Source organism: Glossina fuscipes, unplaced genomic scaffold, assembly GCF_014805625.2.
Source record: "Glossina fuscipes isolate IAEA_lab_2018 unplaced genomic scaffold, Yale_Gfus_2 1, whole genome shotgun sequence".
Classification (NCBI taxonomy): domain Eukaryota; kingdom Metazoa; phylum Arthropoda; class Insecta; order Diptera; family Glossinidae; genus Glossina; species Glossina fuscipes.
The window spans coordinates 15267186-15293893 of NW_023998415.1; the positions used below are offsets into that span (position 1 = coordinate 15267186).

General features: G+C 32.0%; 1 protein-coding gene across 2 annotated transcripts in view; it reads left to right on the forward strand.

Moving 5' to 3' along the window:
• LOC119631486 (zinc finger MIZ domain-containing protein 2) overlaps positions 1–25894 on the forward strand; it is a 56371-nt gene extending 30477 nt beyond the window's left edge. For both annotated transcript variants that reach the window (XM_038023743.1, XM_038023744.1), the window contains 10 exons: positions 14268–14817; positions 15526–15804; positions 21261–22015; positions 22083–22201; positions 22286–22418; positions 22571–22784; positions 22848–23596; positions 23672–23894; positions 23993–24421; positions 25577–25894. In XM_038023743.1, the coding sequence (XP_037879671.1) occupies positions 14268–14817; positions 15526–15804; positions 21261–22015; positions 22083–22201; positions 22286–22418; positions 22571–22784; positions 22848–23596; positions 23672–23894; positions 23993–24421; positions 25577–25708 (3583 nt within the window). In that variant the 3' untranslated portion in view covers positions 25709–25894. The remainder of the gene's footprint in view (positions 1–14267; positions 14818–15525; positions 15805–21260; positions 22016–22082; positions 22202–22285; positions 22419–22570; positions 22785–22847; positions 23597–23671; positions 23895–23992; positions 24422–25576) is intronic.
• The last annotated feature ends 814 nt before the right edge of the window (positions 25895–26708 follow it).

Below are 26708 nucleotides of genomic sequence, written 5' to 3' on the forward strand. Positions count from 1 at the left end.
TATAATGAGAGTACTGTTGTGTTGGGAGTTTAAATGCGAGAAAATCGAACTTTATAGAGAAGTGAAAAGAAAAAAAAAAGAGAAGCGAAATGAACAGCGCTTTGTATTATTATTGAATCCTGGCTTGCAATGCCAAAAATTTATGTCATTATTCTGTTGTACAATACAGATGCGAGACATAAATACAAATTTCGCAAATCATTAATTAGCATTAGCTGTGAAAACACGAAACCCGACAAACCGCCTACAAATACACGTATTTAAATTTTACCCAAAAGTATTTTAATTCATTTCATTGGATGATGGCGGTAATAATAATGAAAGCGATGATGATTTCAAAATACAAAATATCATAAAATCTCACCTAACAAATAGCTGATATGACCGCCCGCTGACGTTCGGATTGATAATCCACTTTAATTGTCGGGCCAAACTGATGTACTTTCTGCAAAATTCAAGTGTAGTGTACTTGTGGTATTGTGCGTGCGTACAATGAGATTCCCTAATATTGTATGGAATTCGTATAATTTTGTGAAAGAAAAATCAAAAAAAAAAAGCTTGAAAACAGGCCTTCGCGTGAACATTAAGCCACCATTATTAAACCCTTCTGTGACATACATACTCTCTTACCAGCGCATACAATTTTTTGCATATGCTTATGGATGACCGTGTGCATGCACCCAACCAATTCCACTGGTATGGGTGCAACACACGCTTTCACAATTGATGTGTTTTCATAATCATAAATAAGGATCAAATTTATAAATATAAACCAAAAAAAAACAAAAAAGGACAGAAAGAGAAAACAAAAAAAAAAACAAACGCTCTGCTGTTTCATGTAATTGCATTCCGTAAAGTAAACTAACAGATGAAATATATATTTAGATGAAGTTTTTATTCATTGCGTCGTGACTTTTCGCTCTCCTATCGCCCATTTTAAGCTGTTATTTTGTCATCATACGCTCCGAAAACCCCCTATAAAGTATTTCTTCGGTTCTTCCGTGCGTAAAGATGTTGTATTGTAACTCTTTGTTTCAGAAGAAAAAAGCAAAAACAAAAAATGTTAACATAATTTTCTCCCTTTACGTTCCAGTTAATTTATAAGAAAATCACATAAAAAAAAAAAAAAGAAATAATCGAATGAAAAAAACATAAACTTTATGAGTCCATTCACACCAATAAATACCGGAAAAGTAACAACAAACGTGTAGTGTAGTGGTGGTGAGTGAAAACATTATTTACACAAAGGCAAATTTACATTTATTTGATTCACACACACCCGTATATATATATATATATATATATAACATATTTATTTTTACATATATGTACAATATATTCATTTGGCATATACTTCCGTTTACTGAGCCAGTCACATAATGCACATTGAAGAAACACATGCACGCACAACTATTTTACATACAATATAAACACTAATAACGATGTTACACATACCACACCACCGAGAGCATAGATGCATTCATGCATACACACTTACGTATATATAATGTATAGATATATATATATATATAGCTATATATATATACGCGCGCGCGCGCGTATCTATGATACCCCACGTCTGGCTGCATTGTACTCACACAAACCCTCACCCCACATTAAATTGCCATACAATAGTACAATATTTAAGTAACTTTATTATCTAGTATCGAAGTATAACAAAATAAGTGAGAAAGTTACAAACAAATATTTGTGTTAGACCGATCAACCATTGCGACTTACTACGATTGTGTAAATTGTATTGCATCCAACAATGGTTAGGTTGTTAATTAGATGAAAGCAATTCATAAGAATATTGTGCCGTGGCCGTCTGTCCGTTCATTCATAAAAGTCGCACTATGTTTATATCGTTTTTTTTTTTTTTTTTTTTTTAGTTTATTTAGTTAAATATAAACATGAGCGGAGCACTTATTTTGCTTTCTAAGAAACACTGGCTTGTTTTGCCTTTTAAAAACCGATCGACGTGTGAAAACATTGGAGCGAAATATGGCCCAACATTGACTATTTTACACGACTTGGCTTAATGCAATAATTTATATAGCGACTTTTCGAAACAGGGTGTTTTATGAGAAGTCGTTGAAAAAGTGGTGAAATCCGAGCGATCTTCAATAGTGTTCTTCCTTGTGCCAAAACCAGCACTAGTGTACCAAAGTACAAATCAATATATCTTACAAGTTATAGGTTCTATAGCCTAAACATAACAAGAACATAACAAGACGGGCAGATAGAGTTAGAATCAAATTCCGAATCGTTTGGGTCTATCTCAAGTCAATCAGGTTGTTGCATACGTCCGCACCAACTTAATATACCCTTCTATACAAAATGTGGTATAGGGTGTAATAAATTCTATTTGCGTGCACTAAGATGAGATTAGCTAGCGAGCTTCATAAATCAACTTGACGATCTCAATTAACTTCCCTAATTCTATCCGTCCATCTCTATGAACTCTCCTACAATCCTTAGAATCGCCAAAAATTGAGCAAAAAATCTTAATCTAAACTTAAATCGAATATATTTCGAATTAATTTTCAGTAATCAAGTTCGAAAATGGGCTGCGTTTACACGAAACCTACTCTACTTTTATTAAAAAACTTTTATTACTACTTTTTGTTAAAAAAAATTCACTTAGATTGAAAAAATCAGAAAAAAATTAATTAATCTGAAATTTACTAAAAAAATATCGATCAACTTTTCATTAAGATGTCAACTTAACCGTTTCGAAAGAATCCATTCACTCAATATTGATCATAACCTTGAATAGTTTAAACGGCACCAAGGGAAAATTCGCGATCGCAAAGAGGTAAAAAACTTAAAGCTTCAAATGGTTCGCGATTAGTTAATAAATATCAAACGTATTTTATAGACTTAATCTACATATGTAGTGGATGGGTGTGCAAGACTTGCTTATAACTAAATTATAGATGAATATATTCTGCTTAAAATTTCATTTAAAAAATCAGAATCATTTCTGAAATTATCTCGTTTCTTTTATATACGACATTAGTTGTAGTTGTAGTTGTATTTGTGAGGATTCTATATTTTTGCCTAATTCTGATTCTTAATTACTAACTATATTTATTATATCACGTTATTTACTCATATATCGAGAGAGCAAATAACAGATTTGTCATGATTGCAAAAATAAATAAAACAACTAACGGAACTATGTTCGTCAGGAATTGAATCTTGGACATCTATTAAGATCAATTAAAAACGTTTGTCACGATTTTCTGTCAAAATTTCTATCTCTGATCTTCATCAATATTGATATGTTTACAATTTTATTTATAGCTATTTATGTTGAGAACTATTTTAAGCGGCGTCCATATATCAAATTTGAACTTTTTAACTCAAATTAATTTGGGAATTTCAAGTGAATTTAAATACAGATATTGAACCAATGGAAGAATGCACGAATAGACAAATGAATGAATAAATACATAGACGGACGGACAAACAATCGAAACCGATTAAGTCGGCTCAGAATTTGCGGATAAATCAATTCTCGTTTCTTTAATGCATATGTCCAGAAGCTACGTGTATTCTATACACTCTCTCTCTCTCTCTCTCGTTATTCGTTGCTTATCTCTATCTATCTATCTGTTCTAGTCATTGATTAAATAATTTGTTAAAAAAGCAGTCTAGACTTGTAATTAAGCCTTTGAATGTCATAATATTAAATTAAAATATTTCATTTATAAATGTTGCAATGAAATCGATCGAGTTTAGTTAGAAGACTTAACATAAGATGTCAACTTACGTGTGTTCAATAAATTATTTAACGTCGAATAGAAACTCACCGATGATATCAGTAAAACTTAAAACTAAATAAAATATTTCTTTTCTCCGCAATATGACTTAGAAACGTTTATTCCTATGACCTTTACTAACTTTTTTTTTTTTTTTTTTCTCTCTATTAATTTCTATATATTACGTCAATAAATTGGAAAAAAATTTACCTGACATATTACTTATAAAAGTTTAAATTTTATACGAAACTTGTACTCATTCCATTTGCATTTTATCAAAGATTCGCTCTATTATTCGTTTATTGGTGAAACAAAAAAAAAATAAATAAAAAACATTGTCTTGGTTGAAAATGTATATTATTGCGTCCACATTTGTTTTTACCTCGAAAACATGTCCATCAATTATGTAAGAACGGAATTGTCCAACCTTTCGACGTCAGCGATGGGTGATTGTACCCACAAAAAGCAAAAAAAAAATAAAAATAAAACAAAAAAAAAAAAAATATTAAAAAAAAAAATTCTGGGTGAATTATTTATGAAATATGTATATATATATATATATATATATATATACGGTGAGTCTCATTAATATTGAGTTTACATAATAATTTTGAGACTAGAATTTGCCAGGGAGTACGCCTGCTTCTTAGTAGAAAAAATGAACATGGAAACGATTTTTCCCTGCCTTAGCTTCCTATTACATTCTTGTACCAACGGTTTAGGGCGTGCATAGCAATATCATCATGTTATAGTTTGTGGTATGCATTGGGCCAATGGAGTCGGAAAATTGATGTTTATAGATGCCATTACAAACAAGGAGGGGTTATTTTAAAGATACTTGGAAATATTCAAATTCGACCCAGATGACGACCTCAAACATAAGTCCCACTTAATACAAGAGGGGCTTCAAAATGTTTCACCTCCTTCCCCAATCACCAGTTAGACCGCCGTGGGCGAAAACGCTCTTGAACCTCTTCCGCCCAAGATATGAAGAATAGAGTACAAGAAGAACGGAGTAAGATTTCCTGTTTCCTACACAAGAAACATTATACAAAATATGTCAAAACGTTTAAATGACGTTATTAAGCAAAACAGGATACCCCTCCAAATATTAATTTTTAATAATATGTTGTTTGTCATTTTCATACCTTCCCTTATATGAAAAGATCCCGATATTAATGACCCTATGTTGTTGAAGTTATTTAATTTTCTTGTCCACTCGAATAACGTTTGGTTTGTTTTTTCTTTTTTTATATATAATATGTATTTTAATATAAAGTAGTAAAAAAAATTTTTTATGTTTGGACAATGGACTAGGTTTAATAAAGCGTTTACTTTTTGTCGAGCTAAAAAACCCAATATTAATGAGATTCACTTCACATATATCTATATATATATATATATATATAATATTATATATATATATATATATATGTTTTTTCTGTCTATCCATCCGTCAATGCTAGCATAGTAAAAAGAATGCTCATAAATGAAAAAAAAAACCAAAAGTCACCGTATCAGAGGAAGAAATAAGTAAGATGAGTTCTTAAACTCTTCAGTCCGGCCGCGTAATATGAGTAACAAGTATTGCTAAATCAATATGTTCCGCGAGTAAAAAGTTTATTAAGTTATATGAAACAAAAAATTCAATAAGGCAAAGAGTTACACGTCACAGTTTGGGCGAAACTGTACTGTATCGCAACAATTGTATGTATATGTGCGTGAATTTCTATTTTGTTTTGGTTTCTTTTTTTTTTTTTTTTTTTTTTTGATTTGTTTGTTTTTTTAATTTGTTTTCTATAGTGTTTTTTATTTTTTTTTCCTTTTTTTCTATTATTTTACGGTTAAACATAAACTAGCTCGCAACAAGTGTGACGCTTTTCGTATTCATTATAGCTGTTGATAACGGGCAATAGGTTGTTCCTTTCCTTTAATATGAAATAATTAACGTTTCTTTCTCACTCGTTCGTTATTTACGTTCTGTGAGACGATAAATAATGAAATTATTACTTGAATACAAAAATTCAGCAAAAAATTAAATAAATAGAAATAAAATTTTATTTTTTATTTATTTATTTTTTTTTTTTGCTTAAAGCCATAATTTGAAATTAGTGGAGACGACGTTAAGTATTAGAAGCGTTCATTTAAAAACGTTGCATGAAATTGCGCGTTTATAAGGAGTGCTAGAGGAAGGAAAATAGAATTTTTTTTTTATATATTTTTTCTTCTTTTTTGTCATAAAATTTTTTTATATCATTCGCCCGCCTATACATTGAAATGCGCATCGATTTAAAGCAAAAAAAAAAATAAATAAATAAAAAAGAATAAATAAATAAATAAATAAATAATAAAATAATTAGAGCGGATTCAATATCTATCTTTTCTATCTCCTTTCCTCTGCTTCTCTTACAGTTTATTAAATCGTTAAAATTCATTTTTAAAAGCAAAAATTGATAAAAGATTTTACGCTTTCGCAAAAAAAAAAAAAAAAAATAATAAAAATATTCGCCATTAGAGAGACCAGAATATGTAATAATTTTCTCTTTCTCTGTTTACAATATGTGAAAATACGTAGATAAAACGGATCGGACCGTACAATTTATTCATATTTTTATACCCATGAACTAGAAAACTATTCATCGATTTGCACAGGGTTAAACATTTTGTTGTACTTGCAAACGTAAATATAAATGAAACGTCTGATTGAGATTTGGTTCGGGTTTTTCTTCTCTCAATATATTGCTCTTGATCTTGCCATTTATTGGTGAAATTTTTTGTATATGGCTTCGGCCGAGCAAAGTCAGTCAGTATTTTTGCAACGAGTTTTTACTATTTTAAGGCATTCGAACGATCTTTATTGTAAAATGGAAAATTTTACACGAAACATATGATGCCCTGGATGACAGTTCGGTTCGGTACATATATATTTTACTGAACCAGAGTTCCCGAATCCGCATCACAAAATGAATAATCATATTTAAAGAAAACTGAAATTTTATTTAAATTTCGTATTGTTTAGTTATCGCAAATAAATTTTTAGAAGATTTTTAGAGTTACATGCCGTATATTCAAATCGATCAAAAAGCAGACGAGAATGGAATGGAAAAGCGTAAAAAAGATGTTCGATAAATGAGTTTGCACGTTACAGCAGATAGAATATGAATTCAATTGGTCTATTGAGACACATGAATACGTATCAACGACGTTCGCATAACAGTCATAGATGCCAGCTTGTTAAATTTAAAAATAAGCCAGATCAAGTACCGAAAATGTCCTTAGCACATAGATAAGGGAAACGAGAATAATTTTGTAAAGAATCGAAATTTTCAAATTATTTTCATCACTAATTTGAAGCTTAGAAGAGATCTCGGTTTGACATTTATCAGAGCTGTTCGCATATATTGTCTATAAGAACAAGCTGGATTAGCTGGACCATTAAGAAGGAAAAGCATTGATTGTCGAATTAATTCTAAAGACAGAAAGATAACCTTCTGTCGCTTCTCACACAATATTGCTTAAAATCCTTCTCATCCGATATTGCTTGCATGCACACATTACACATATATATATATATATATGTATATATCTATTGTTCTCTCTCTCGCTACGCGTAAATTTCACTTTGAGTGTGTTACTTAAACTTGAAAGCAAAAAAGTTTTAAGCTTGTATCTTAGTTCAGGGTCATTCATTTTTTTTTTCTGATTTTCTTAAGGTTGATTTCTGTTCAATGTATGAGGAAAGCAAGGATTTGAGTTACCGTAAAAGTTAAATAAACAAAATGTCATTTTAGTTAAACCTTGACATAAATTTTTAAGTACACACAAACAAATACTCTCTACACACCTTATAACCTTAAAATTTATGATAAGAAATTCATTTAAAAACATTTTTTTTTTTTTCTTTTCTTTTTTTTGATTTATGTTTATCTCTAATTTGAAAAATAATAACTACAAAATCTACAACAGTATATTCCCCATAACTAAGTAAACTTCTCTTGAGCATAGTTTTACTTAATTGACCTAAATATATATATATATATATATATATATGCGTGAAATTTTGCGAATAATATTTAAAATAAAATATGTTAACGGGCAATTAGTTGATGAACGTCACTGCTCTGCAAGCGTTCATTTTTAAACATTATGCAGAGACGAAAGCATTTAAACGAATTGTGTGCAGTTAAGCAAAGTATTTTGCAATTTTATATATTTCGAGGGAGTTTATAGAAGCAACGCTCTCTTAAAACTAAAAACATATTCTATGAATAATTTTTAAAATACGAATCAAGAAATGGAAATTAATTTTAATTAATTTTCTTTCCAAAAAAAAAAAACCTTCTTTTAGTTACCCGAAAAGCATTAAGCTCTTACAAATCTCCGCCGACACCCCCCACCCCTAAACCATTTCTATTTACCCATCTATTCGTCCATTTGTTTACATGATATAAATCGCGACTACCACCTTAAAATAAAACATAAAAATATAACGCACACTGTTGGCAAATATAATCGAAAAATTAGTTAAAAAAATTAAAAATCGTAAATCTACGCTTTAATGTTATGTTTATTTAATAATTGTTCATTAACTCTTTAGAGTGAATTTGTTATGTTTAAGTTAGTTACCGTTTGACGGTATTATATGCAGTTGTATTAGATTAAGTGTGCATGTGTATGTTTTTCCGTGAACATTTATGCGTTTATAATGTTTCACATACTTTTAACGAAGGCAGATATACTTTCTTTAGTTTAAATATGTGATCATTAAAAGATAATGAAAACACTAACAAATGGACACAGAAACGCGATTCAGTCTAAGTCGAATAAAGTTTCTTTTAATGTAACTTACAATTGCAATTATTATTATTATTGTTATTATTATTTTTAACTTTTTTAATTTACCCTACACCGCTTGTGGTGCCAAGTGTATACTAGGTTTATGCCGGAACCAGAAAATAGACCCCATCTCCCTTACCGATCGAATCAGAATCCATTTTTACATTTGATTACAAGCTTCGTCTGTCTGTCCTATATTTTCGTTCTCATTCTCCATTAAGGCACAGATATTCAGATATTTCGATGGAAAATTTTTAAGCAAAAGTGTTTTGACCCAAGGACGAACGCAACGCCTATATGAATAACGGCGAGAGGTACAGGGGGCGTAGCCTAGCCCATTAGGTTATTTTTACTTGCCTTTGTCTATTTTTCTCTTTCCATGCTTAAATCTGTTAAGACTGTCATTATGTCACAATTTATTAAATTTATCGCCAACTTATTATTATTATTATTGGATTCGTAGTTATGTTTAACTCTGTAAGAGATTTCTAAAAATAAATATTACATAACACAGACAGCATCATTGTCTCGTAGCTAACTGTGCCTACAAATGTTATCACGGTTACAAAACTAACTTCAACAAAATTACAACAGCGACACGTCACAAAACTCAGTGGTAGAAGTTCCTTGTAGGTGACATATGAACTTTATGAACAACAGTAAACGAACAGAGTAACAAAAAAATATTACTTGCAAAAAAAAAAAAAAAAAAAAAAAATTAGATGAAATGACAATATGGCGAAAAAATGTCAATTGTATTATGTATGCTTTTCTTCATCTCTTACTTCATCGCCTTTCGCTTCCTCGCCTCGTAATAATAATGTAGAAATCGTGTAGAAAGTAACTATGAATGAAATGCGTCTTAATTTTTTTTTTTTTTTTTATATATTACGTTATAATTTCGAAATTTAACTATAACACGTTATATGGGTGTCAGTGACCTCTTTATATGGTGTGTGTATAGCGAAATTTTGAATATATGCATTTACGACTTGGTGTTCATATTTACACATTAACAAAACATTCGTAAAATCATTGATATTTACACATGAAAGGGCGAGTCAACTGCAAGAAATCATTATAATAATTTACAAAGTCACGATACACTTTTAATCAAATCAAACTAATATTTGTGCAAATTTTTTTCGACGCCTTTAAAACTATGAAGGTCTAAAATGAAATGATTTTTTTCACATTTTCTTAGATTCACTGCAAAATAAATAAAGTTGCAGTAAACAATCAGCAATAGAAAGATAACAAAATAGCAAGAATGCTGTGCTCATTTTTTTTGAGCTCAAAAAAAAAAAAAAAAAAAAAACCAAAGCCCTACTGATTTCTATACTTCTTGCTTACTTACCTAATTGTTAATTTCGTAAACATTTTAATTACCATAAAACGTTGCAATCGATAAAAGTTGTCGATATTTGAACAAAAGCTTAAAAGACGGCCAAACAACTGCAAGAAAAAGCTAACTGGCAACTTGTCTAAGTTTTCAGGGCATTGATTTAGATATACACACAAGAGATAAGATTTGAAAAACGCATAGTTAAAAAGGAGCTCATAGTTCAAATAGTACAGTTAAGCGAGTCATTCCTCTAAACGAACTGTGCAATGAAACGAATAATGTGCTTAAACGACTTATGCTGTTTTATACTGCTTTTCGAAGCAATGCAATAAAGTTTTATTTAATTTTCGAGAGCATTTATACTCTACACTACTTTTTGTACAAGAGTATATTATGTTTGTGCGCATGTATGCACCGTTCTAGAAGAAGTAGAAATAATTACATCATTTATTATAGCGCTCAATTTACAATCAAATACTGAATCGATCCAAGCTTGTCTTTCCGTCGGTCCGCTCTGTATTCTTGTGTTCAACCTACAGATCGCAATTTTTTAGATATTTTTTTTAATGAAACTTTAATTTAGTTTGACCCAAACACGAATACTGTTGCAGATGATTCCGATCGAACCACTTGTTCGACTATTTTCCACAAAAAGCGCCTATTTTGAATAGGCATTATATAAATAATTGCTTTTCAGTTAAATTGTATAAGGCATTTAATGGCGGGCCGTGACCCACGGTAGCGTTTTTTACTTATTTCACATTAATTACTTACACAAAATTGAATAGTATTTAGCAGTATTCTATATTGTATTGCATTGTAGTGGTATATTAGGTATATAGGTATATAGGATGTCCATCTAATCTAAAAAGTCTATTGTACTTGCTTAAGCTTCTAATCCTCATATTTAAGGATTTTTGCGAACTTACTTTAGCTCAAAGCAACATGCTATGTCTGATATCATGAAATGCTCCACAAGCACCTGGTATCTGATCCTGCAGGCAGTTAACAATAAGAACAAACTCGTCTTTCTCCCACACACTCACTGTCAATGTTGAAAGCCTTGACCTCTATGACTGACATCATAGTTCAGATTTTATATCAATTAGCGCACAAACCTCCATTCATACCCCCTATAACACAAATCACTTTACATCGACTTTCGCGAATCACGCACGAATATAAATACTTTGTGCATATCTTTAAAGGATATTGGCGACAAGTGCTTAGGCATATCAGCACACAATCGTGCAATCGATTACTTTTAATATTCAATTTTCTCTTTCACGAAAAATAGCCTATTAATCGCAGTCAATTGGTGTTATAAACATCCGAATGATATAAGTATATACATATAAGCATTTATTTCGATCAATCATTGTAATCAAAATCATGCATTTTCGATACGTGTTAGGTAAATGTCCAGACTAATGAGTAGACATTTATCCATTCGTGTAATAAAATCCCAATAAGAAATTTTCCTCGCCTTGATTGCGGTATCGTGTTGATGTAACCGCCCATCAATTGTTACAAATTCTAATACGTTCACACGCCCACGTACATTACTGCGGATACGTAAACAGCATGCTTGAGTGTAGCGAACAACTAAATTTAATTCCATGAAATTGTCATCAAATTTTGCCTACATCTTCTATACAACTTTTAGAAATACTCTATAGATCCACTATAAATATAATATATATATATATATATATATATATATATAATGTGTACATATGTATGCATATATAATGTATATATACATAATATCTGAATCGTACCGAAAACCGTGTATTCAAAAATTTCACTTAATCAGTAATCAGTATTTGAGTTGCTAGAGCCCTAGATTCCAATAATACCGACTTTTACCTTTTCAGTAGTTTAGGCCAGTTATACTCGATTCCGTTTTCCGAAAAGTCTATGCTTTAGATGAAATTTTTATCGTCGAAGAAATTTTTCACTAAACATGTTTCATTACGCAGCGGAGGACCATAAAATACTTGAAGACTCTATTCGCTGTATTCAGCGATCGAATGTCAACCCTGAACTCAATGAAAAAATTGACATTAGAACGACGCCATCATATCTTCCGAATCGACCTGCGATCTTTCGACTAATATTTGATGAGTCTAAAGTTAAGTAACATTTCAGTTGTATGGGAATATTTAAATAGAAATTCCCTTTGACGAATAGCGTTTGAAAAGTGTTTGATTTTTTATAAATCCGGGTACTTTTTTAACCGAACATATATATAATAGATTAATACGACGTTGATTAACGTTCATGGTATTGAAACAAACCAAAAAAAGGTGCACTTGTGTTCACGTATAGATATCCTGTGAAAGGAACATTTTCGTTATGCCCATCTTAAAAGCGAACATAACTTGGATATAGATTTGAATTCATTTTCTTAACTAAACGTAACTCATTCTCACTTTAGCGAACATATCTGTAAAAAATGATATACCGATAGAATGCTCGAAATCATTTCCATAGAAACTTATATAGACTTCATAACTTAATGATTAGTTATGTTTAAAGGGAAATGTGTTTGGACGGATGGTGATCTATCCAATCAAGGTACACGTTTTCCCCAAATTTAAATATAACCGTTCAGTTTGTGCGACTTTGACGATTGATTCCTGGTTATGTCGGGTGAAAATATCAGTTTTATTCGTAAACTCATTTCATTTTAATCAATCATTTTAAATACATTAACATTTCGGGTTTATTCTCGAGCCCTTAAAAGATGCAATGTCTACCTATAAGTGTTGCTGTAATTTTTGGATCTCTAAAGCGTACTACTTACTGGATATTCGAAATGGAAGTTGATATTATACTTAATGTATATATAGCACAGGTTTATGATGATGAGACAGTTATTGGCAAGATGTTCGTAATTATGGGTTACAATAATTTATTCAAAATATTTAAAATTTCTACCAAAAGATTTTGGGCAAAACGTTAGGCATATGATAGGCAGATAGTTCAAAGTATTAGCGTATTTGTCCAATCGATAGCTTAAATTGGTATTAAGTAACATCACCACGAGGCCCTGCAAAAAATCCGTATAGGCCCGTTCTATACAATTTTCTGTGTCTATATGGCAACAAAAAATGAAAAATAAAAAATGCATTTAAAGCGTAACGAAAACTCGTTGCTTTTAAAACAGATCCGCACTTGAACAGAATACTCGAATTTAACCAAAAATAACCTCACTTTTTTCACCTTTTCTTTTTTTTTTTTTTTTTTTTTTTTTTCTTCCTTGCCTTTCTACATTTGTATGTAAATGCTGGCATCAACAAACTCGTTTGCACAAATATCCGACCAAAAGGCAGAATGAATATTTTTAGTGCACCTTGCGTTATTTGGTTTTACTGCAATGATATGCAGGATGCCCCTGACCGGCTAAAAATTTAAGAAAAAAATTCCCAAAAAAAAAAAAAGAAATAAATAAATAAATAAAACTCTCAGCTGTTCGTGTAAGCCTAAATATTTTTCGTTATATTGTGTCGCTACAAGATGCGCTTTGAATGAATACAACAAGCACACCTATGCATTCATATACTACTCCATCATGGCTAGGTAACTTTAAACAAGAGCACAACCTTCAACATCAACTTGATTATAATGCTTGTTAAAGACTGAGCACAGCAAATTAAGATGAATTTTCAAAATAACGCGACATACACCTTTAAAAAAAACGCAGATGATATTTAAACAAAAAAAAACAAAAAAAAATTCAGCTGCTACTTATCAAATGCATATGACAACACATACACATACTCGTAAGTTAAGAATGCATCCTTTAAACAGTTTACAAAAAATTACTCACATGTGTTGAAAATGTTAAATGTAGCGCGTGTTAAAAACAACAGGTGTATTCGAGTTAATCAACACATACTTTTACAAACTTAACTAGCACTTTTCTTCTTTTTGTTTTCTCAAAAATGATTTTATTTTTTTATTTATTTCCTTTTTTTTTTTTTTTTTTAATGAATAATATATATATATATATATATATATATATATACATAGTATATATTTAATATACATCCCTGAAAAAAGTTTGAAATGATTTATTGTTTTGAAAATAGAATTTTCGCCTTTTCTTACTACACTGCCTTTTTTAAATATATTAAAAAGAAAAAAAAGAAAAAAAAACAAATTCCAAAAAAATTTTCCTTTAATAAAAAACAAATTTTGAAATTTTCTTTCCTTTGCAACTATAGAAAAGAAAAACCTATCAAACTGTCTTCTAAATTTTATACAAATCCCGATTTTTATTCACCGTGTCCTTGTTATCGTTTATGTTACAGAAAAAATGATGAAATGAATGGCCAAGCAGGCTCCTCAAGGGCTCCAGCCTTAGGGGGCCAAATTTCACCAACTGGCAGTTATACAACCGACTCGCAGCAGCAACAATTCCAGCAGCAACAACAATTCTATTTTCAACAACAACAGCAACACCAACAGCAGCCAGGTTTTCATCATCATCAGCAAAATTTATTAAATCATGGCAGCAGCTATCCGAACAGTGGCGGTTCATTTTTAAGCGAACCGGATAGTTTGCGTACGCTGAATAACACGTTTGGACCGAATTCAGAATTTACCTCAACATCATCGGTAGCGGCAAACGAGCGCCTATTATTACCTAGTCGTGAAGTAGGTGGTGCCGCTGTCAGCGGTAGTAATCTTAGCATTGGCAGTAGTGTTGGTCTAACAGTTTCCTCTCCCTCCTCGCATACATCTCCGGTATCCGCTGTAGGTTCCGGAAATTCTCTCAACAACAGCAATAGTTATAATACTATGGTAACAGCCACTGGTGCTCAACAAGCCAACATGGATGCTATGAGTGGTTATAGTCAGGTATGTAAGCAAAATTATGTAATTATTCCCCCAAGAAATGTATATTAAAAAGGAAAAATCGAAAAATCCTAAACCGAAATTCAGACTGCAATGAACATAACCTACGAACCTACAAAATTTAACGCAAAATGTAATGAGTCTGCAAGCAATTATTATAAGGAATCGTTTCCTTACGCCTTTAATCTCTTCCTACTTCATATTAGATGCGTTTTCAAAATTCGAAAAAAGCAAAATGGTGTACTTTTCCTACCTACTTGCAATCAAAATAATTATTGGACCTTTAGACATTTTACATACGACATTTCGGATGCGAAAAAAATCTTTCACTTTTGTTCCTTTCACTGTCTTCGATTTAAAAATAGTGCTTTTCAAATAAAGAGCCCATTAAGCATGTTTTCCTTGGTTCCACATGCATAATAATACGGGACATAATTGGAAAAAGTGATTGAAAAGATTTTTATACTAATACGGTCTCAATGAAGAGATAGAAAAGAAAAAGACAGAAGAAGGCGAACAAGCATCTATATAACTTTTATTCAGTTCGAAATTTCATTGACTATGAGTGCTTGTAAGGTTGGGGAAAGGCGTTTTTAATATCTGCTTTTGTATTGTGTATGTGAAAGTCGTAGATAAATTTGTCGATTTGTTTTTTGGTTATGTAAAATTTTTAAAAATTACATAAAATACGTTTGCTTTAATTTTTGACAGATGGGTGGTATGCACCCAGGCGCTAATAATAGTATGATGGGTATGGGCCCACAATCTCAGCATGCGCATCAGTATATGAATGGTAACGGTGTCGGTGGTGGCCCTGGTGGCATGAATCCAGCGGCAATGGGTCCCATGTCAGGCTCCAATTCAGCATCTGCCAGCATGCAAATGAATCAAATGGGCGGAGGCAATGCTGCTAGCCAAATGAACGGCGGCATGCTTGGCTATGGTGGTAGTGTCACAGGACCAACGACAACCTCAGCGAGGCATCATCAAGTAAGTTATAATGAAAAGGATCGATTGCGAAACGCAATTTTTTTTATTTCTATACCCGATCCAATCCTAAGCGAAGGCGATGAATTCACTTCATGCCTCACCACAGAACACCCTGAAACTTATACTCTGCACAAACTTATATGCTGCATATCTTTGTTTAGAAAATTTAAATATTGCGCCTTTCTTTAAACGAAATTCCGACAAATATCGCTCTCGGTTTCTTCAAGTGTTCCTTGTTAGGCGCGGCCCTTTAACTGTGAAGGAAAAGACACACTTAATATTAGGAATTAAACGCTCTACGCGAGCGTTGGTTGTCACATCAAGCCACTTAATCAATGTTGACATTTCAATTAACTATTTTTGATATATTTTTTCAGAACAGTAACGAAAATTGTACGCCTCAAACATACTCTATATTCGCTACGAATTCGTGCATAGATTCGTTACCGACTTAAAACGTAACATTGATATATTCTTCATTCTCAACTCCAGAGAGAATATCTAAAGCTAAAGAAACATCTGTTATTAAAAGTGCTGTTAAGCAAAACAGGTGATTTCAGTCCCTCGTTCTCTCTCTCTCTCTCTCTCTCTCGCTTTCTGTTTGTCTCTCTCTCTCTCTCTCTCTTTCTCTGTCTCTGTCTCTCTCTCTCTGTTAAGTTTACTTAATTTCAAATTCGCGTTTCAACGTGAAAACACTGGCGAAATAAAAAAGATCGTTTCGCTTCATATCTCTATTCGACCGTTTGGTACCCATTATAGTCATGATACCAACTAACGGACGGATAAATTCATATGTGTACATCATTATTATTATTATTTTTATTATTCAGACCAAAAAAATAAATTCTGGAACTACACAAATAGGATGAGCACTATCAACCAAGATTATCGGCTCATATATATATATATATATATATATATATATTTATGTACCCATGTATACATAAACATATAGATGTATATATAACACACGAAAAGACAATTAATACATTCATCCGTGATGAGTATAAAGATATTAAAATAGTTTTGCTTAAATTGTGAAACAATTGCAGTTTGGTGACTATACCTAATGCTTATGAACTGTCTATCAGTAATTGCCTTTAAAGGAATTATTCATGTGCGATTAATATTGGGGAGTGCGGAAATTTCTTGCCGTTTTTCACTACGAAATGAAATAACTTTCTTTTTTTTTTTTTTTTTTTTTATGTACAGAAGGAATAAATTTGTGGATTTGGGTAAATTAAGTTTATCTGCAACCTTTCGAAGCGTTATGTATTGATCAACTTCAATCATAACCATCATAGTTGGTGGTCAGCAATGCTATTGGGCCTAACAGAATGCTGTAGAAAACTTTCACTGAAAAATTTCCAGAACGAAATTTCACAAAGTAATTTTAACATGCATTCAACCACTTACAGCATTGTTTCTATACGCGGCACCTATGTCTCTATATGCGCACTTTGAAGTTCAGTTTATAAAACTAAATCTGACTGCTATAGAACAACCATTCTCGTTGAAAGCTTTGTACAAGACAGACATAAGCCTGCTCTACATAACTGTACACAGCTTTGACCATAATTACCTGTCTAACTACCTGTAAAAAGCTATTTTAACCTGGCGTCGGGAAAGACTGCAAGAAATTTCTGAACTACCTAGTACATACATACCCATATATGTATATATATATACATATATATATATATCTTTATCATATAAATATATATACCTATATACCTATATAGATATGTATGTACGTATATCAAATATGCATATACACACAAGTGCATATTTAAGCTTACATTAACATATACATATAATTATTTATAATTAACGCAAAATTTATCGATGATTGAAATGAACAAAAGAATAGAGCACAAAAGAGGTGTTGCAACCGCCATGGAAACCATTTTTTTCGTTTTTTTTCTTTTTTCTTTTCCTTAATTGATAAATATATGTGTGTATGTTTATATAGAAATCTTAGAAAATACTTAATATTAGCCTTTAAAGTTATTCACAAAGATGACTTCATGCTAAAACCTTTTTCTTTTTTTTTTTGTTTTTGTTGCTATTTGCTGTTAATGTTACTATATAATAACATCAACATTATTCATTGAGTGATGTGTAGTGTTCTAAGTTTGAATTATTTTTCTACAGCCACTGTATGTTGCAATTTATATCTGTATACATATGAATAATAATGACACCATAATTAATGAAATCAATCATGACACAATTAATAAAAACAACAGCAACAACAACAACAACAACAACTGCAATAGCAATAACAATAAGAAGTTGCAATTGGCATCGCAATGTCGCATCTTCCATAAAAAATGGTGACAACGTAAAAAATCATTGATTTAGAAATACATGCACAGATAAGTAAAAGAAAAGAACATTTTAATAAATTGCATTCAGTTTTAATCAATGTTGGTTAAAGAACTTCAACATCAACATCATTACATATGAACGTAGCTCCGCTTGAGAAGTTTATTTTGCATAGCTGTTAATACAATTTTGCAGATATGCTTTTATGCCTTTAGTTGTCGACATGAAAGTGTGAATTCGCTAAGCTGCACGGAGTCGGAGATCACCATCCGTATTGCTTAGAGGCATTTTTCTTATATCAATTAAAGCTCCCGGACTTGAATTTAGCAAGAGAGAAGTGCAATTTCAATCAAGCTTTATTTTTTTTTTATGTGATCAAAACATAACAAAATAATTAATTAATTGTTATTAACGATCACATAGACATATATTACAGATTTTAGCAATTAAATAACTGTCGTCTATCGAAAGATAGAAAATGGCGATAACTCAAGAGACATGGCAAGTAAACTTAAGCGATTAATAGAAGAGAAGAGGGAAAATCAAAGAAAAATTATATAATATATCGCGCATTACGATTATATAAATACATGAATAATTATTAAATATTAAACATGAAGCCAACACATTATTTTCTCGATCAATAACTTTCCCCCGGTTATATATTATATAATACTCGAAATAGTCTGCATAAGGCTTCTTGCAAATAACAAATTTAAACTAATTCATTATTTTCTTCGTTGATCGATCAGAAAGTGATTATATCAAGCGCGCGTAACCCATGATGTGTTTTTCTCAATCATATTGTAAATAAAATCGCTTTATATAATTTTATTTCTTTATTTCTTTTCTATAAGTTAAAAATATCTATAGCATACTATTAGGCAATCTTCATTATGAGTACTAATAAAATGCGTATGTGTTTCATGGACACTTGACGCTCATTATTTCCACTCTTAGTTAACTCTTCACTATTGATAAGTGAACGACGATAAATCGCATACCTACGCGTGGTATAGCCATATAAATTAGTTAATCTTTTTGTAACTAACTGTAAGCATACGCTGAGCAGAAAACGTTGTACAAGAAAAGACGTCACAATTAAGAAAAAGAAAAAAAAAAAACATTTCAATATATTAACAATTAAGCAATTATTCACTTAACAATTACAATAACATCAACTATATGCAGCAACATGATAATCGCACTTTTTTTGTTTTTTTTTTTTTTTTTTTTTTTTTTTAAAACAACGGTTATTTTATTGTTTTTTTTTTTATTATTTATTTATTTGTTTTTCTTTTTATTTTTTTCCTTCTTCTGTTCACCCCAAAGCCGAGATATACAATCATAATGAGTTTTTATGCCATATTTTATATAATTAATATCTATGCACACACATATACATGGAAGCACAAGCAGATATAAACAAATATACTTGCCCACACATACTAAGTTAAACACACGCCAAACAGTAGACGAAAACCCTTCACTTCGACAAAAAGAGACTTTAAAGTACTCGTTTGGTAATCGTGTAATCGTGTAATTTTTATTTTTCACACATACATATAAAGTTTAAAGTTTTTTCTTTTTTTTTAATTTTTTTTTTTTTTATATTTTTTTTCATTTCACATTTGCCTGAAACTCTTAAACAATTGTCTACACGAATACATACTTGGACAAGCGTACACACACACACACACACACACACACACACACATCGAATTACAAAAGCGCAGTTTGTAACGTATGCAAATCATTGGAATGATATACAATCTATTACTTTGTCTGTTTGTTTGTATATCGTGTTGCACACGTACTGCACTGCAATTGCGCGTGAGTGGGACAGATGCATGGGGCAAAGAAAAGCGAGAATATGAGATGGAAAAAGGGTGTTAGAAAGAAGGAGAGAGAGAGAGAGAGAGAGCGATAAGAAATTAAATTGTAAAAAAAAAAAGAAAAAAAGAATAAAAAACAGAAGAGAAACAAAACTTAATATTATTTCACTACATTGCCTTCAGTCGTTGTTGATGTTGTTTTTTAAATGCATTGTACTCATGCACTACCTTTATATAAAGAGGAGGTATATTTGTATATAAAAAAAAAAAACGTTTCATTATATATATATAAATAAATATGTATATATAGTTAGTTACATGTTTATGTTTGTATGCATGTACGATTCGTACATTTGCTTTTTTGTTTTTTTGCTTAATATTTTTCAATAACAATTTTAATTATTTGCCACATGCTAACAACAACGACAACGACAACAGCAAGTGCAAGTCGTAGCACACAGCGATAAAAATTTATGAATAGGTAACGAATTCTGTAAATTCTGAGCTCCATGAACTTTTATTCTAAAATGCCAACGATAGCCGAAATGTCAAATTGTCTGGAATTATGGAATCATCTCGATATTAAGACGAATTTCACTTAAACTTTGTTAATTTATTTATTTTTTTTTTTTTAACTTACTATTAATAGAAATCAATTGTTGATCATGATCATCCTTTATTGCATCTTCACGTTCCTAGTTCGTTTCCCTTTAATCATAAACTGATCATAAGCATGCTTGCTAGTGCCCTAAAAGGGCGGAAATGTCTTTTCGATTTGCGGGAAACGCAGTAAATAATGACTTTCTTGCTTGTGCATGCAGTGAACGTAAGAGACGAGATAAGTTAACCTTTGCTTCGAGTTGATCGAATATTTTTCAAATGGTTTTTTTTTTTTTTTTAAAGATGAAAACAAACATCCGTAAGATATTATTTTTTCAAGGATAATTTTATACGCCATTAAAACAAGTGAAACAATTTTCAATTGTATGCATACCTATAACATTATAGTGGATCTCTCTATGAAAAGTCATTCGCGTTCAAGCATGCTAAGAGCGTAACGACTACTTTTATAATGCGAAATTCGATTGAAATATTAAGTTCTTATGGATTCTAGTAAACACATTTCGTTACTTTCAACCGAATTTAACTGAAAACCTTTTTTTTTTTTTTTATATATATATTAAAATAAAATAATTTTTATCTAAATGAACGTAAAGTACACGCGAGAGTTATAATTTCTTCGTCTTCGTTTAATATTTCATTGTTTTTTTTTTTTTTTTCATATTTTTACAGATTACGCCCATGAATCAAATGCAAAATATGTCTATGAGCGGCATGGGTGGCATGCAGCCTGGCATGGGACCCAGCGGCGTCAGTGGTGCCATGTCGTTGCAGCAACAGCAGCAGCAGCAGCAAATGAATTCAATGAATCCCATGGCTAAAATACAAGGGATGGCTAATGGTGGTTACAATCAGCGGCGTATGGCTCCATATCCGAATCCTCAAATGCATGCCGCACAGAAAAGGGCTGGTATTTATCCGATAAGTGCAAGTTCGCAAAGTATTTCTCAGCAACAAGGTGGGATGCCATATGGTAGTGGCAGTCAAATGCATCCTCAGGGAGGCGGTGGTGTACCGTTACCAATGCAAGCTAGTGCTTACAGTCGAACAGGTCCTATGGGTGGCTATGGTCGCCCAGGTAATGGTGCTGGTATGGGATGTATGGGTCCAGGTAGCTTAGGGCCAGGCGTTGTTATGGGTCCGGGTATGGGACCGGGCGGCGTTATGGGACCGAACGGTATGGGTGCTGGAAACGGTATGGGACCCGGCGGTATGGGGCCTGGCTGTATGAATTCCATGCAACGTTTTATGCCGCAAGGCGGACCGAACGGAGGTTATGGCTCACAATCGCATCACTCACAACAGCCACAATTCTATCCGGGTGCGCAAAGCAACATGAGCATGGTTGGTAGCAATTCATCTAACACCATGTGTCCGGCTGGTCCCGGCTCTGTCTCAAGCTCTTCGAATCCCTATCAAAATCCAGGGTACGATAAGAATTAATACAATTTTCAGACATATATTGAAATGCTTTATCATTATATCTTAATATAGTTTTCAACAAAATTACCAACATAGTCCAGTTCCTGGCAATCCAACGCCTCCGTTAACGCCCGCCTGCAGTGTACCCTACGTCAGTCCAAATCCCGACATTAAACCACAAATGGACAATTGTAAGTGCTTCACTTTTCGAAGACGCAACACTTTTCGAAAATTCTTTTATTCTAAATTATTAACAAAAACAACTTTTTTTTTAGCTGAAGAAATGAGACTGACATTCCCGGTACGTGATGGCATTATACTTACACCGTTCCGATTATTGCATAATCTGTCCGTAAGCAATCATGTTTTTCATCTTAAACAAAACGTCTACAATACGTTGATGTGCCGGTAAGTCACTTAATTAAACTGACAGCTTTATCCGTTGGGCAGAAAGAGCATTTATACTGTTACAACTTCTACTTAAACATATGTAGATGATAATATGTATAAAATTCTTCTCATAACATTTTTCCTTTCTTCATGTTATGCAAATTTTTTAGATCGGATTTGGAACTTCAGCTGAAATGTTTCCATCAAGATGATCGCCAAATGAATACCAATTGGCCGCACACGGTTACAGTTTCGGCTAATGCAACACCCTTGAATATTGAACGTTCTGAAAAGACCGGCCAAGCTTTAAGACCTTTGTATTTAAAATCGGTTTGTCAGCCGGGACGTAATACCTTGCAATTAACCGCTAGTTCCTGCTGTTGTGTAAGTTCAATGTAAATCAATTTTCATATCTCCGAAGATGTAAAAGAAAAAATTTTATTTTAGTCCCACTTGTTTGTGTTGCAACTAGTCCATCGACCCTCCGTACGTCAGGTAATGCAAGGTTTGCATAAACGCAATCTCTTACCGTTGGAGCATAGCGTAGCGAAGATTAAGCGCAATTTCACTCAAAATCCCGATAATACTAGCAATAATGGCCCTAACAGTATGAACGCGGATCCCAACAAATGCGTTAAGATCTCATTGAAATGTCCGATTATGAAAACTCGAATACGTTTACCGGCACGTGGTCTAGAATGCAACCACATACAGTGCTTCGATCTAGAAGCCTATTTAATGATGAATTGCGAACGTGGCACATGGCGTTGCCCTGAATGCAATAAACCCGCCCTTACCGAAAGCCTAGAAATCGATCAGTATTACTGGGCCATATTAAATACGCTAAGTACCAGCGACGTGGAAGAAGTGATTATCGACTCTTCGGCTAATTGGCGGGCATTGCAAGGCGGAACAACGGGTAGCAATAATAACGGCGGCAATAGCTCAGCTGGCAATAATCTTAACTCCTCAACTACTAATTCGGGAGCGAACGTTGGCGGCAGCAATTTAAATTTGCCTACTATCAAACAAGAGAATTTCTCTGATGATATTACTAAAGTGATGTCACCGGGTTCGACACAATTACCAATCTGGGACAGCACGCAAGCAATGAGTCCCTACAATAGTCACGATATGAATTCCATTGCAAGCGGCAATATGATGAGCGGCGGCGGGGCGGGTAATACAGGGCAAGTGTAAGTTTTTTTATTTAATTTTGTTTTCTTCTTTCCATCAAAATTATGAATAATGTTTTATTCACGCGCTTATAGGGTATCTAACCGCAGTAATTTCGATAGTTTCAATAATTCTCAAGTCACGGGTGATATACAACAACAACAGCAACAGCAGCAGCAGCAGCAGCAGCAGCAACAACAACAACAGCAGCAACAACAACAAAATGATCCTAGCCAGCAACAGACAAATAATTCTTTAACACATTTGAATGAACCGCTGGATCAATTAAATGCTATGGAGAAGTCACTTAACGATCAAGTACGTCAAAACTTGTAAAAGAATTGTTTTGTTGCCTTTGATCGTTATTTATTATTCTCGATCAAATGATACTATTATTTTTTTGTTTTGACGCACAGATGCCGCATACGCCGCATACACCCCATACGCCAGGCGGTGCTAGCCATCCTATGACTCCAGGCGGACCGCCATCCGTAAGTTCGGCTCATAATGAGCCTTTGAACGGGGGTACTCCAAATGGCAATGCGGGCAATAATGTCAGCAGCCATAATTCACCACAAACCCCAGGTACACCTAATAATCGCATGAGCGGTGGCGGCAATGCGGCACAAGATCAGCAGCAGCAGCAGCAACAACAACAACAACAACAACAGCAACAGCAACAACAGCAAAAACAACAGCAACAGTCACAACAAGAGCAAATTATTAATTCGTTAATAAACTCGCAGCCCACCGGTTTGGTAAATCTCAATGAGAGTGATCTAAATGTGGAGTTAAACAATTTCGATGCTAATCTCGAAAATCCTGATGCCGCCAATGATTTGAATGTAAGTCTCAGGACCATTAAGTTGTAAAAATTTATTATGGCCAGCAGCGACTTTCAATCGTCGTCCAACGAAGCAAGTCTGCCCGTTTGTCCGTACTTGGTTTTTAATTGCTTTTGTAAACTCGATGAAATTCGACATAGATGCTTTTAGATGCGCGCTACATCTATTTTATTTTATTGTCTTGAGAATTTTTGCAACAAAGAAAGATATGTTTAGTCCGTTGAAATCAATATATAGATGTTGTTAGGTTGCCAAGTATCAGTCATATATACATATATATAGATACATATATATGTATATATATAGTTTTTTTTTTTTTTTTTCTATATATCGTATTATATGTACGTATGTACGTTTATTATCTCTATTATTGTGTATATTATGAATATTATGACAATTGAGATCAGAAAAGAAAACATGATCTCATTCTAAACTATGTTGTTGTTATAGTTGTCATTATAAATTTAAACTTAACAGCAGTCACTCACTGGCTATGATTGTATTAATTATATTATGAAAACATTGTTCATACGCAACGATATCTTCACTATAATCGACAATTATTTACCTGATATTGATATGTGGGTCGGTACAACATGATCCAAGTGGCAACTTGCGCTTAAAGCAAAAAATGATTGCAATTTTTTAATTTAGTAAGTAGGGGTTGTTAAGGTTTAAGTTGAATGCCAACTTAAAATACACTCTGTACCGAATCGGCCAAATACTTTGAATCCAACTTCATATAATCAACCCAACTTCAATTATCAATAAATTTCGATGAAGGTGTTTATATATGGAAAACTCTTGCAATTTTGAATGTTTTTCAGCGAAATTTAGAAGAACCGGGATGGATTTTCTGATTAAACTCTGTTAAATAACCCGTTTGAACCCGGAACGGTTCAGATCAGATATATACGCCCGCTATGTCTAAATATATCGACTTGACAAAAATATATCGAAAATTTTACATAAGCACTTATACGAAAATCATGGCATAAGAGGTTTCATAGAAATGTTCATGAAATGGGAGGGGAATTGAACTATCAGGTTTGACCGACTACAACATTCATTCATTTATTAAATTTTCATGTTCTTCTTTTTTTTTTTTTTTATTTAACAAAAATGCAATTTCTTTTCTATTCAAACCTTTTTTAGCTACTTTCCGATGTCGACACATTAGAGATTTTATCATATTTGGAACCACAGCCCGATTTAAATACACCGCCTTCCAGTGGTTCAAGTAATAACAACAACAATGAGGACATTTTGGCTTCGCTATTCGACTAAGTTGTATATTAAAATAAAATATATATATATATATATATATTAATTAATTAATTAATGTAACAACAAGAATTCACATCATTCGCTAATTCTACACCATTTCAAAGAAATCTGCTTCAAAAATAATTGAAATAATTGTAAATAGAAAAAATCATGTCTTTGTGTGTGTAAAAACAAAACAAAAAACAAAAAAAATGAAAAAAGAAAATCAACAACTTTAAAATTGTTGAATGAAATATTTAGAACAATTCGAAATTTAAAATTTTTAATGGAAGAAAATTAAATAAAAGTTATTTATATAGGAAGTGGTATAAAAAAAAAAAAAAAAAAAAAATTCGTTTTTATTTTGTAAATAGCATCACTAAATAATAACTTGAAAAACAATTATTCTTAAAAATACATTAATTAAAACTTTTAATGATTAAAAATTTTCCCTTAAGAAATCCTTACTAAAAGAACAACAACTAAAGAAATAAAACTTATTAGCCTTTAAAAAGAAAATATAAAAATACATATGTTAAATTGAAATGAAAAAAAAAAAAAAAAGTTTAAAAATCGGAATCTGGAATTTTGGAAACGAACATGCTTAACACAGAAACGATTTGAAAAACAATGAAATGTGATTTAAAGTTAAAAAAAAAAAAAAACAAGAAGAAGACGAAGAAGAAGAAGAAGAAAAATAAACTGTTGACAAAAACATTTTTATAAAATTTACAAACTTTCTGTTAAATAGGGTCTTAATCAAAGGGTTTCGTTTTTATTAAAATTCAAATTTAAATTAAACTATTAATAACAATGATAATAATAACAATAACAATAACAATAATAATAATAATAATAATAATGAAATTAACAACATTAAATAATCACTTGTTTTATTTAATTTTTTTATTTTTTTTTAATTTTTTTTTTTTTTTTTTTTTTTTTTAATCTCTGTACAAAGTATTAATCAGCTATCATTAAGTTTAACAAATTTGTTGCATATTTTTAATACAATTTTTCT